This window comes from Balaenoptera acutorostrata, chromosome 13 (assembly GCF_949987535.1).
Source record: "Balaenoptera acutorostrata chromosome 13, mBalAcu1.1, whole genome shotgun sequence".
Taxonomy (NCBI): domain Eukaryota; kingdom Metazoa; phylum Chordata; class Mammalia; order Artiodactyla; family Balaenopteridae; genus Balaenoptera; species Balaenoptera acutorostrata.
Window position 1 is genome coordinate 2,752,317 of NC_080076.1, and position 13,390 is coordinate 2,765,706.

Here is a 13,390-nt window from a genome sequence, read left to right on the forward strand (position 1 = left end):
AATGACTTTTTGGGTCTCTTCCCAGCTGTTTGAGGCTCCAAGACCAGAATGTCTACTTCTACTTTTAGCCTCACTGACTCATGCTCTCCACCTCGAAATTACCTAACTTCACTTTAATATTCTTCCAGCTTGTTATATATGCACTAACTGTTCTTATTTTGTACATATACTGTTGACCCCTGAACACCGCAGGGGTTGGGCACAGATCCTCCAACAGGCAAAAATCCAAGAAACTTACAGTTGGCCATCCATCTCCACAGTTCCTCCGAATCTACAGATCCGACGCACCACAAATGTGTGGTACTGTAGTATTCACTACAGAAGACAATCCACGTGTAAGTGGACCCACGCGGTTCAGACCCGTGTTGTTCAAGGGCCAACTGTATACCTTAGCCATTTGGTGGCTCCTAAGAGCCAGGTGAAATGCACCTACGTTATTTTCTTTGTAGAAGCTCTCTCAGAAAACCAAATACTCTGGGTTAACAGCACCAGCCATAAGCATCTGCTTTCCTCTAGGAAAGAACAAACATATGTCAACTCAAAAGTGGCTGCACCGAGAGAGGTGGGTAGTGTCAGGAAAGACCCTTGTACTTTTTGAATTTTACCTGTTATCTATTCAAATGTGTTTATTTATACTATTAAGTAGGTACTCATTTGGAAATGAAATATACTCATATGGAAAAGTAATCCTCAAAATACAGACCAGGGAAAAAGCAGTATGTTCTAGATGCTACCATTTCTTTAAAAAAGAAAGGAAGGGGCAGAGATATACCGTGCATTTGCTTACATGTGCATAAAATATCCCTGTAAAACTACAGAAAAAAAAATATAGCATCAGTTGCCCATATAAAAGGCAACTATCTGACTAGGGAATGGAGCTGGGAAATGGAACTTCCTTATTTTTAAATTCTGAAACATTATAATGTATTAGCTGTTCAAAAAGATTTAAATTAAAAAGTAAGAAATAAAATTTACTTGGGGGAAAAGGTGAGTTATATAGTCCATACCCTTGTTTTATAGCTAAGGAAAACAAGACCCCAGAGAAGTTAAGCTGCTTGGTCAAAGATCACACAATTAGCCAGTGACAGAACTAGGAGTAATTTTCAGCTTGTAATTAAGCATGCTTCCACGACTCTTAAGGTCATGGTGTCTGAGATGAGACCCCACTTTCTACCTTGTGCCTAGTGCAAAAACAGCAGATGAACTTGGATTTTATCAACAGCATCTCATACCAATTGTAAGCCTAAGCCTGTTTATGTTCTTTCAGTATAAAATATATTCAACTGAGAGCCAGGCCACAGTCCCTAGTTGTCGAAACCATGAGTAGTTTCAACGAGACAAAACACTGGTACTGGTACCATGGTAAACGATATGAAATATATCCGTGACAGTTAAAGATAAATAGTTGGTCAGAAACTCATGAACAGTCCCTAATAGGGCCAGGTTGCTCCTTTTCTTACAGCCAAGGCTTCCCAGGAACAAGTCCAGCTTTACTCAGATGTGCTTTCAATGCCTGTTCTGGCAGTATCTGTATGTGTGACGTCTTCTTTTCATGCCTCAGTTGACTGTATTTTCTCTTATTATTTTTAAAAGGAATATCAACCCTCTTCCACATATTTGCTTTTATCACCTATAAATTTTTATTTTTAAAGAAAGACTTTAAACTCATGTAGATGTACATTCAGACTTACACATACATTATCCAAATTTAACAAAACTAAGTATGTTAAAATTATAACAAAATAAAACCCTAGTTATCTATAGCCTCACCTTCTGGCTAAAACACAGAATTCTAGGCTCAAGGTCTGAACGTAACAGAGCTTTTCTGAGAATGATCCAGCAGTGCATTGCTGAGTATAATGCTTCTTTGGACACTGCAAAAAATTAATTTTCTATACATATGTAGGATAATTTCTTGTTGATCTGTTTGCTGTCACTATTCTGTTTTTCATCTCCACAAACATACAATTTATGGCAGCACCGCAACAGCAATAAGCAGAGCTAGACAGTGCCATGGAGAACTGTGGAGAGTTCACTCCGAGAAGCAGTCCCAATTTCCAATAAAATATGCATGCGCCTTACATGCTATTATTAATGTATGTATCTTAATACAGAGGTATCTACAGATTAAAATATGGGTCACAGGTCACAGACCAGGGAGACAGTGAAGTCTCAAGGGCGGTCTCAGTCCTGCCGATGGTTAGTGAGGGGGTCTCTGCAACCCAGATGACCGCTCAGTTCAAAGATGAGCGTGGGGCTTCCCTGGTGGCGCAGTGGTTGAGAGTCTGCCTGCTAATGCAGGGGACACGGGTTCGAGCCCTGGTCTGGGAAGATCCCACATGCCGCGGAGCAGCTGGGCCCGTGAGCCACAATTGCTGAGCCTGCGCGTCTGGAGCCTGTGCCCCGCGACGGGAGGGGCCGCGATAGAGAAAGGCCCGCGCACCGCGATGAAGAGCGGTCCCCGCACCGCGATGAAGAGTGGCCCCCGCTTGCCGCAACTGGAGAAAGCCCTCGCACGAACCGAAGACCCAACACAGCCAAAAATAAATAAATAAATAAATAAAAATCAAGTAAAACTTTAAAAAAAAAAAAAAAAGATGGGCGTGATTTCCGTGTTGCCTACTCAACAGGGTTGTTGTGAAGATCCAAAGGAAAAATATTTTTTAAAAAGGTAAAATGCACGCCCAAGAGGATGGTTAAAATTAAAGACAGACAAAACCAAGGATTTATGAGGATATGGAGCGACTGGAAATTTCATATACTGCTAGAAAGAGTGAAAACTGACCAAAAGAAGTCAGACATGAGAAAACTTTCCATATGATTTCACCTTATAAAGTTCAATAAATGGGCAAAACTAATCTAGGCTGTGAGATATCAGGACAGTGGTTAGTCTCACGAGGGTACTGATTGGATGGAGCATAATGGGGATTTCTAGGGTGCTGTTAACGTCCCATTTCTTAATCTAAGAAACTATATAAATACTTATATGAATTATTAATATAACTCATATAAACTGGGTGCTGATTATATGAGAAAGTTCTTGCTGTGAAAATTCACTGAACTGAACATAATTTCTATTCTTCTCTGTATGTTATATATCAACAGAAGGTTTACCCCAAAGTAAAGTGCTATAATATGCAACTTTCCTTTTTATTCCTGTTTTTTCTTCCAGACTGGGGTCAACTAACTAGGGTCTAGCCTTTCTGGTAAGCAGAGTCTCATGGAACACAGCCACGCTCTCTGGTTTACGTATTACTGTGGCAGTTTTGGGGCTGCGACAGCAATTCAGAGTTACAGCAGAGACCTTAACGCCCACAAAGTCTAAAACATTTACCGTCTGGCCCTACAGAAGGAGCCTGCTGCCCCTGCCCCAGAGGGTAAACCGGGGTTCCATACCAGCCAGCCAGCACTACTGCAACCCCTGCAACGTCTGTCACCCTCCAAGCTCCGTGGCACCCCAGGGACGTCCCGGAGCGATACAGGCATACAGGGCTGGCATACACCGTGCTTTACCTTCTACAGTAAATAGCCTTCATATTTACTTAGGCATAATCTCCTTAAAACTAAGACCTTTGTCTTAGTCATGGGATAGAAAGACTGGACATTCCCCTAAATAATAATTTTCAGAAAATTAATGCAATAAAGGCAGCTATCTCTGTATTTCACCATTCTGCCCGATACCTATGTACTTCACTCCACGTCTTCTTACCCCACCCGCTAAAGGCTTTCTGCCAAGCATTTTCAATAAATGCAACAATGAACATCAGGGCCTTGGTTTGCTACACAATGATTAGCAATTACATATTTCCTAAAAATGTGCAGAGATAGTGTTTTCTAAGTGTGACAAGTGTACCACCAGCAGTCTGTGAGGTGATTTTAGGCAGCACAAGAAGAACTCAAAATTTTACTGGCTATGTATTTATTTTAAAATGTCTTAGTATAAAGTATACTTGAAATTTAGTATGAGGTACTAGCACATGGATAGACATACAGACCAATGGAATAGAACTGAGAGTCCAGAAACAAACCCATACTTCCATCGCGAACTGATTTTTCAACAAGGGGGCCAAGACCATTCACTGAAAGAGCAGTCTCTTCAGCGAATGGTTCTGGGACAAGCGGATATCCACGTGCAAAAGAATGAAGGTGGACCCTCACTCCACACCACACACAAAAAATAGCTCACAATGGATCAAAGACATCAATTTAAGAACTAAAGCTATAAAACTCTCAGAAGAAGACAAAAGGAAAAAGCTTAATGACTGTGGAGTGGCGATAGTTTCTTAAATATGACACCAAAGAAAAAGTAGGTAAATTGGACTTCATCAAAATTTAAAACCTTTGTGCATCAAAGAATGCTATCAAGAAAGTAAAAAGACAAGCTACAGAATGGGATAAAATATTTGTAAGTCATATATCTGATAAGGGCCTAGTATCCAGAATATATAAAGAATTCTTACAAAAGCCACAAAAAACAAACAACCCAATTAAAAAATGAACAAAGGATTTGAACAGACATTTCTCCAAAGATACACAAATGGCCAACAAGTACATGAAGAGATGCTCAGTGTCATTAATCATTATGGAACTGACAAGCTGATTCTAAAATCTAGATGAGGGACTTCCCCGGTGGTCCAGTGGGTAAGACTCCGTGCTCCCAACGCAGGGGGCCCTTGTTCGATTGCTGCTCGGGGAACTAGATCCCACATGCATGCTGCAACTAAGAGTTCACATGCCACAACTAAGAAGCCCGCATGCTGCAATTAAAAGATCCCGCATGCCGCAGCTAAGACCCGGCACAGCCTAAATAAATAAATAAATATTTTTTAAAACCTCTCAAATCATATTAAAAAAAATTAAAAAAATAAAATCTAGATGAAACTGAGAAGTACCAAAAATTATCAGGATAACCATGAAAATGAAAACCAAAGTAGAGGACTTAACATTTACACTACCAGATACCAAAACTTGGACTAAAAGTAATTAAGACAATAAGAAATTGAATAGGCAGAAACCAAAAAACAATGGAAGAGAACTGAATGCAAAAACAATTCTTCACCTCCATAGTCACCTGATTTACAACAAACATGATACTACAGTACAACAAAGGATGATCTTTTCAATAAATAGTGCAGATTAATTAGACATCCACATGTAAAGTCTTGACCTTTCCACCATAAACAAAAATCAACTTCGGTTGGTGTATCAATCTAAAGGTGAGAAGTAAAACAATAAAGCTTCTAGATGAAAACATAGGAAAATGTCTTCATGATTATAATTGTCAAAAATTCCTTAAACAGGTCCCAAAAGTACTATGCATAAAGGAAAGGACTGATAAATTGGACAACATTAAGGTTAAAAACTTCTTTCATGAAAAGATTATCCTTGAAAGAGTGAACACGAAAGTACAAAGAACTCATATGCAGTACACATAAAGAACTCCTATGGATCAATAATAAAAATACATGTTAACTCTTCACCAAAAATATATAGATGACAAGCATATGAAAAGATGCTCAATATCATAAGTCATAAGGGAAATGCAAATTAAAACAGTGAGATACCCAATAACACACACCTATTAGAAGGGCTAAAAATCCAAAATAATCAATAATACCAAATGCTGACAAGGATGTAGCACAACAGGAACTCCCATTCATTGCCTGTGACAGCACAAAATGGTGCAGCCACTGTGGAGAAGTTTGGCAATTCCTCACAAAGCTGTTTATAGTCTTACCGTTTGATCTAGCAATCATGCTTCTTGGCATTTACTCAAATGAGCTAAAATCTTATGCCCTCACAAAAACCTGCACATGAATGTTTACACCAATTTTATTCATAATTACCAAAGACTGGAAGCAACCAAGATGTCCTTCAAAATGTAAACAAATATACTGTGGTACGTCCACATAATGAATATTATTCAGCAATAAAAAGAAATGAGCTATATCAAGCCATCAAGAGACATGGAGAAATCTAAAATGCACACTGCTTAGTAAAAGCCAGTCTGAAAAGGCTACATACTATATGATTCCAACTGTCTGCCGTTCTGGAGCAGACAAAACTATGAAGACAGTGAATCCTAACGTAAACTATAGACTTTATTTATAATAATGAATCAAAATTGGTTCATTCACTAAAACAAGATGTTAATAACGGGAGGCTGTGAGGAGAAAAATAAGGAGCATAGTATACAGGAACTCCAAACTATCGGCTGAACTCTGAGCAAGCCTAAAAACTGCTCTAAAAAGTCTACTAACTAAAGACAAACAAACATTCAACTCAGTAGGAAAATGGCAAAAGACTTAAACAAGAGCTTCACGAAAGAGAACAAATGGTTAATAAACATAAAAACCTTATTAGCACAGAACTGCAAATTAAAAATCAAAATGAGATAACACTACACATACCAGGAGGGCTAAGATATTAAAAGGACAGACAATGCCAAGTGCAAAGACAAAGACTACAGAGCAAATGGAAGGTTAATCCCCTGCTGGTGGGAGAGTAAACTGGTACAATCACTCACCATTGCCCACCATGACCCAGAAACGCATAAAAGTTCCTAGCAGCACTTATGTGTAATAACCCAAAACTGGAAACAACCCAAATATCTATAGTAGAAAGGATAAATTAAATGATAGTATGTTCATATAACAGAATACTATATAACTATGAAAAATGAACAAATTTCTGCTATATAATAACAAGGATAATCTCATAAAAACAAATACTGAATGAATGAAGCCAGAAACAAAAGGGTACATACTATGAACTCAATTTAGTTCAAAAACAGCTAAACCTAATCTACGGTATCAAAAGAGGACAGTGGGGGTGAGCAGGTAATAGAACGATGGGAACTTTTAAGGTACTGCTAATGTTCTGGCTACATATGGAAATTCATGAAGCTTTTCACTTAAAATCTACACACTTTTCTACATAGATGTTCTATTCAATTAAATTAGGCACCCAAATACAATAATAAAGGGGTTTCAAAAAACACATTTCTGGCTTCTCCTGAAAAAAAATCATTAGCTATGGCAACAATTAAATGGAGCAAAGTAGGAGCCTGCCCCTGTGGAAGAAACAGGGACTCTAATTCTGCGAAACCCCAGAGCCAGCTATTAACTGCTATCACCCACTACCTTTAACCGCCTCGCTAGCTTGCATTAGTGTCTGAGGTTTTGAATTCAGTTAAAGAATTGAGGTATTAAGAGAGCACAGTCTGTTCCTGCAGTTTATTAGATTACATACATTTTTCATTTTAACCCAGAAAAGCAACAGGTTTCACGTTCGCTGAGAGAAATGCTAGGGGAAGGCACCCAGCCTCCCTCCCTCCCTCCTTCCGAGCAGAGTGGCCTCAGCCTTGACCACACAGTGGAGTCTCCTGTTAGCTTTAAAAGCCGTGATGCACCCATAGGCTCGGACGTCGCTGGATGAGGCCCGGTCATCGAGAGCTTTAAAAGCTCCCCACATGACTCTATAATGCGCTCCAAGGGTGAACACCACCACCCGAGGCCTTGCTGTGATATTTCACGTGAGAGAGTTCTACCACAAAAAAGAAGTTTGAAAAATACTGCTAATTCCTTGAGCACTGTCTTTGCGTATGGAGACAATGTAAAAACGCTAATATACATTAAGCATTTTAAAACTGCTGAATTGACTCTACCTAACGAAGAATTAGGTTTACTATGGTTTTCCCAGGCTAGGTTTGTGTCAAAGACCAAGATTTTGAACCCATGTTAACTCACTACTTGATGCCAGGATCATAAAATCTTTAGATTTTGTGTCTTATCTAATCACACTTTCTTCAAAATACTAAATACTCCAAGTTTCTGTCTACCTAAAAAGTTCGATTATGGAGAGTACAGGTTGCTCCTTTCTGAAGAAATCTTTTCATCCTCCAATACCTGATATTGATAGAAAGTAATTATTTTAAGCAGAATCTATCTCTCCTTAACCGTTACCCACCAATGACACCTAGTTTTACCAGGGAAGCAGAGTCCCCTTAAAGCCTCAGAGCACTTCCCCTGCTGCCCGGTAAGAAGTTCAAGCTCCACTTCTGTTAGCTATGCCAGCAGTCTCCTCCCCTTGAAGGAAGATTACAGAGTTCCTGAATTCATGGGAGAAAATCTAAAATGGCCTGAATTGGTAATCTGAGCAAGAAAGGAATTGTTTATTCGTTTGGCTCTAGGTCTGCCTGTCTCAGCTCTCTGGAAATGAGGTATTACAAATATCCCTTCAACAGAAAACAGAAACTTAGCAGGAGGCCAACTAAAGGTTCAAGCTAGGGAGAAAAGGTTTGCACCATGCTATTGGAAAAACAGAAGCCATACAAGATCCCAAAATGTAGTTTCCATCCAGATCACATTATGGCTTATTAAGAGTAAACTAAAATAACAATGATAAAAAAAATCCTATCTCACTCATCTTTATATTCCCAGGACAGTGCCAGGCACAAAGGCAAGTGCTCAACAAACGTTCCCCCATCAATTTATGTAATAGATGAGGCTTACTTCTTTACTTATGTCCTAAAGCTAATTATTACTTTAAGAAACGTTTTTATGCTACTGACAAGGGATTAATCTCCAAAATATACAAACAGCTCATACAGCTTAATATCAAAAAAACATACAACCCAATCAAAAAATGGTCAGAAGACCTAAATAGACATTTCTCCAAAGAAGACCCAGAGACAGCCAACAGGCACATGAAAAGATGCTCAATATCGCTAATGATTAGAGAAATGCAAATCGAAACTACAATGAGGTATCACCTCACACCAGTCAGAACGGCCATCATCAAAAAGTCTACAAATAACAAATGCTGGAGAGGGAGTGGAGAAAAGGGAACCCTCCTGCACTGCTGGTGGGAATGTAAATTGATACAGCCACTATGGAGAACAGTATGGAGGTTCCTTAGAAAACTAAAAATAGAGTTGCTATATGATCCTGCAATCCCACTTCTGGGCATGTATCCAGAGAAACTCTAATTCGAAAAGATACATGCCCCAATGTTCACTGCAGTTCTATTTACAATAGCCAGGACATGGAAGCAACCTAAGTGTCCATCGACAGAGGAACGGATAAAGAAGATGTGGTGCAGATATACAACGGAATATTACTCAGCCACACACACACAAAAAAAAGAATGAAAGAATGCCATCTGCAGCAACGTGGATGCACCAAGAGATTATCATACTAAGTGAAGTTAAGTTAGAGAAAGACAAATATCACATGATATTATTTATATGTAGAATCTAAAAAAAAATAATGATGCAAATGAACTCATTTACAAAACAGAAATAGACTCACATACATAGAAAACAAACTTATGGTTACCAAAGGGGATTGGGGGTGAGGGGGAGAGATAAACTAGGAGTTTGAGATTAACATATTCACACTACTATATACAAAACAGATAAACAACAACGACCTAACTGTATAGCACAGGGAACTCCACTCGATATCTTATAATAACCTATAATGGAAAAGAATCTGAAAAAGAATATATGTATATGTATAACAATCACTTTGCTAAGTTGCATTAAAAAAAAAAAAAAGGAAATGTTTTTGAGCAGGCCTCCTCCTCATTTCTGGGGGTTCCAGTTTTGACATCATTTTCCTTGGGAAGCCTAGACCACCAGTGCCTGTTATCTGCTGCCATAAACAGGGTTCCTGCCGTCAGAGGACACACACTGTCCTGAGACCCAAGGCAGAGACCTCGTCTCTCTTCTTAAACCCTGCACCCTCAGCCCCTAGCACCGTGCCCACCTATGACAAGAAGGGCTTCAAAATGCTAGCTGAATAAATGAATTAACCCACATGTAGGGCTTTATAGTTATGAAGGCAGAGCAACGCAATGGACCCTTTGGACTCAAAGATAGATTCAAATCCAATTCTGACACTTACTAGCTGGGTAGACCTTCCCTATCACTTAACCTCTCTGAGCCTCATTTCCCCTATAAAAATACAGGAGAAATATAGGTGTTGTGTAAAAATCCCCACCTCCTACCTTCCACGTTTTTCTTAGAATAAAATTCATAACGAGTGACACAGAAAAACAAAATAATTTCAGATTATGAGAAACACCAAAATCGTAAACTGTTAGAGCAACAGTCCCCAAACCTTTTGGTTTCAGAACCCCTTTATATTCTTAAACATCACTGAGGACCCCAAGACCTTAACTTTCTACAGGTTAGAACTACTGACAACTGCCCTGTTAGAAATTAAAACTGAGCAACTTTCAAAACACTTATTCACTGAGAAATAAATCTATTACATGTTAACATAAATACATATTTTTGGGAAAAACATACTCTCCAAAAAAATAGTAAGAGGAGTTTTCACTTTTGTACATCTGTTCAAGGTCTCCTTGAACAGAAGACAGGTGGATGCTCGTATCTGCTTCTGCTTTCTCTCTGTTGCAATATGTTGTTTTGAGTGAAATACACGAACACAGCGCAGCCTCACAGGGTTGGGCGTCGCCACCACGGCTCCTGCTGAACAGTCAGCAGTTCCACCCCTAATGGCCTGTGTATGATCAGTGCAATTGTGAACCAAGTGAAGAAGCCCAACGGACGTAGTATCACTACGAGAGTATTTACCTTGCAGATGCCTGAAACTGTCTCCAGAACTCCCAGGGGTCCATGAACCAACTCTGAGAACCGCTGTGGTAGAGAATGACTGGGTTAAGGCAGGGAAGGCAACGTTCAGAAAGGTCTAGAGCAAGGAGGCCTCTCTCAGGAAGCTGAAGCCCAGAACGAGCGAGGGATGGATTCTCAGAATAGAGAACAGCAAAGGCCCTGAGGCAGAAACAAACGTGGCCTCGTCCAGGAACAAAGGACTGGGGGCCAGGAAACAGAACGGAGGCAGACGAAGGCCAGATCAATCAGGATCCCGCAAGGAGTGGGGCTGTAAGTTAAAGGGATGAAGGATCCTTCGGACAGTTCGGACCGGGGTGTGGCCATCTTATTTACATTTGAGAGAGGCCTCCGGCTGACAGGTGATGGAGACCAGTCGGCGAGCTCCCACTGAGGCCCGCCTCGCAGTCACACTGGAGGGGGAGGGAGTAGGGCCGACTGAAAACACGCCTCTGAGAGAGAAGCTACAAAATTATGAAGCGCCTTGGGGAGTAAGGGAAAGAATTATTTTTCAGTTGGGGACCTGAAAAAGCAGGTGAACGGTGATGCCATTTGGTCAGACGGGAAAGACGGGGGGAAGAAGAGGTCCCAGCCGTATTCCAATGTAAAGTTCACGTTCTTCCTCAACCCTAAGCCTCTTCCAAGTAACTAAGAACTGGGGGACACTGCACTTTACGTTATTTTTTGCGTAAATCATACTGACGAAAAAAAAATTAACGCTGACCAAAATAAGGCCCGATCAGGGAGCAAGGCCTTTAAGACCTCCTTCCAGACACCATCAGCCACTAACGAGAACTCTGAGCAGCCACGAGCCAACTACAAACGTGCACACCTGGACTGTTCTCCAGCGACACCTCTTCCGCGGAAACTCGCGGGCGCTGCACCCCGGCTCCCATGCCCGTGAACTTCAGCAACTGCAGTCAGAGCACTGACAACGCCGCTAAGCTGACACCTAGTCTCTCCCCCTCTCTTCCCAAACGCCGCAGCGGCAGAATGGAACGGACGCAACGGCCTTCCTTTCCAGACACGACCTCTTTCTCTTCCGAAACCCGGGGCGCCCGCCCGCCTGGGTCCCGAGCCTCAGGGGAGGGTGACGCTGGGCCACCGAGCCCGGGCCCGGAAGACGGTGCACCTGGACGCGAGCCCCGCACGGTCTCGGCCCACGTGTCACCGCGGGGGGACCCGCTCCCGAGCCCCCCGCGGGCGCCCCCCCGGGGCCGCGGCAGCTCGCGGTCGGGCCGGGCCCGCCACCCCCGGGGACGCACACCGGGCCGGCGCCTTCTCGTCAGAAAGGCCTCCCACGACCTGCGGCAGCCGGGCCGGGAGGGCGGCGGGCGGGGGAGCGGGAGGAAGACGCCGAGGACGGGGGAGGAGGACGGAGTGGGGAGGGGGGAGGAGGAACGGGGGGGAGGAGAAGAGAGAAGTGAGGAGAGAGGAGAGGAGGGCGGCGGCGCGCGCCTCGCCCCCGGCCCCGCCGCCCGCCCGCGCGGCCCAGGAAAGTAGGCCCAGCCCGGCGGAGGGGCCGGCCGCGCCGCGCCGGTATCATTCCGCCCGCACCCTGCGACCCGGCAGTCGGGCGGCGGCAGCGGTGGCGACGGTGGCGGCGACGGGGCACCCACCCCGGCCCGGGCCTGGCCCCCGGCCCCCGACCCAGGCCTGCTCCGCCGCCCCCGGCCCGGCCCGCTCCCGGCTCCCCCCGCGCCGCATCGGGGGACTATATTCGCGCGGAGCGGCACAGCGCGGCCGGCCCGGGGCCGCTTACCGGTGTCGCCGCGCGCCTTGCTCTCCTTGGGCTTCGGGGGGCGGCCCCGCGGCATCGTCGGCGGCGGCGGCGGCGGCGGCGGCCCACCCCTCGGCCGCACACACACTCACACACATACACTCGGCGGAGCGCGCACGCGCGGGGACCGGGCGCGGGGGCGCGGCGCGCACCCGGCCGAGCGGCGGAGGCGGGCGGAGCGGCTCGGGCGGCCGCCGAGCCCCGGCCGAGCGCCCGCGGGCCTCACGGGGGGAAGGCGCCCAAGCGAGCGAACGGGAGAGCTCGAACCGTGCCAACTTCGGCGGGTTCCATGGCCCGGCGGGCCGTGTTAGGGGCGTTGGGCGCGGGCGCGGGCGCGCGGTGGGGGCGGGGAGCGGCGCCGTGCGCATGCGCGGTCGGCCGTTCGGGCCTGGGCGGACGGAGAGCGAGCGGCCGCGGTCACCTAGCGGCGGGGCCTCCCGAGGTGTTGGGCAGCCGAAGTCAACGCAGCCGGTAAGGCCGTCGGGAAAGTAAGTAGGAAAGGTGTCCTTGTAATGGGCAGAGATGGTGAGAAGGAGCTTTCCAGGTGGAGGCAGATGAAAGAAACCCAGCCACGGGTCCTTCCTGTGCCGCGTGCGTAGTCTGCGTCCTGTGTGTGTATGTGCGCGTGTAATTCCAGGAAAGCTGAGCGCTCCGTCTCCCCGGGTTGCTTCCGGAAGGCCTTTGAGAGCATCCCTGTGAAAACCACAGGGGCAAAAAGACTGGGAGCCTAAATTTACCCAAAACATCGACCTTGGACTGAGGAGGACCCACCCAGAAGTCACTTACGTTCCTATCCTCTGATGTAATGGCATTAAAATTTACGATTTCACATGTGTCCATCTGTTATTTTTGTTGTTGTTGCCCATACTGACTTAACCCGAAACCCAAACAGGAACATGATGGCAGAGTGTTAGGTGAGGTCAAGCAAAGCCAAAAGAAAGTAGTCTAACATCGTCTTAGTATCCTCAGAA

At 44.5% G+C, this 13,390-nt stretch overlaps 1 protein-coding gene across 15 annotated transcripts in view; it reads right to left on the minus strand.

Annotated features, from left to right (window-relative positions):
- The window catches only part of ZNF236 (zinc finger protein 236), a 98,971-nt gene extending 85,862 nt beyond the window's left edge, over positions 1–13,109 (minus strand). For 7 of the 15 annotated variants that reach the window (XR_009004990.1, XR_009004989.1, XM_057526167.1 and 4 more), the window contains exons 1-2: positions 11,472–12,057; positions 10,604–10,666 (exon numbers count right to left, since the gene is read on the minus strand). Coding sequence is in view for 12 of the 15 variants with exons in the window: in XM_057526167.1 (XP_057382150.1) it covers positions 10,604–10,666; positions 11,472–11,535 (127 nt within the window). In the remaining 3 variants the exon portion in view is untranslated. Of the gene's footprint in view, positions 1–10,603; positions 10,667–11,471; positions 12,058–12,401 lie in introns of those variants that run through there. The other 8 variants (XM_057526174.1, XM_057526170.1, XM_057526166.1 and 5 more) reach the window with 4 other exon arrangements.
- Positions 13,110–13,390: the final 281 nt, after the last annotated feature.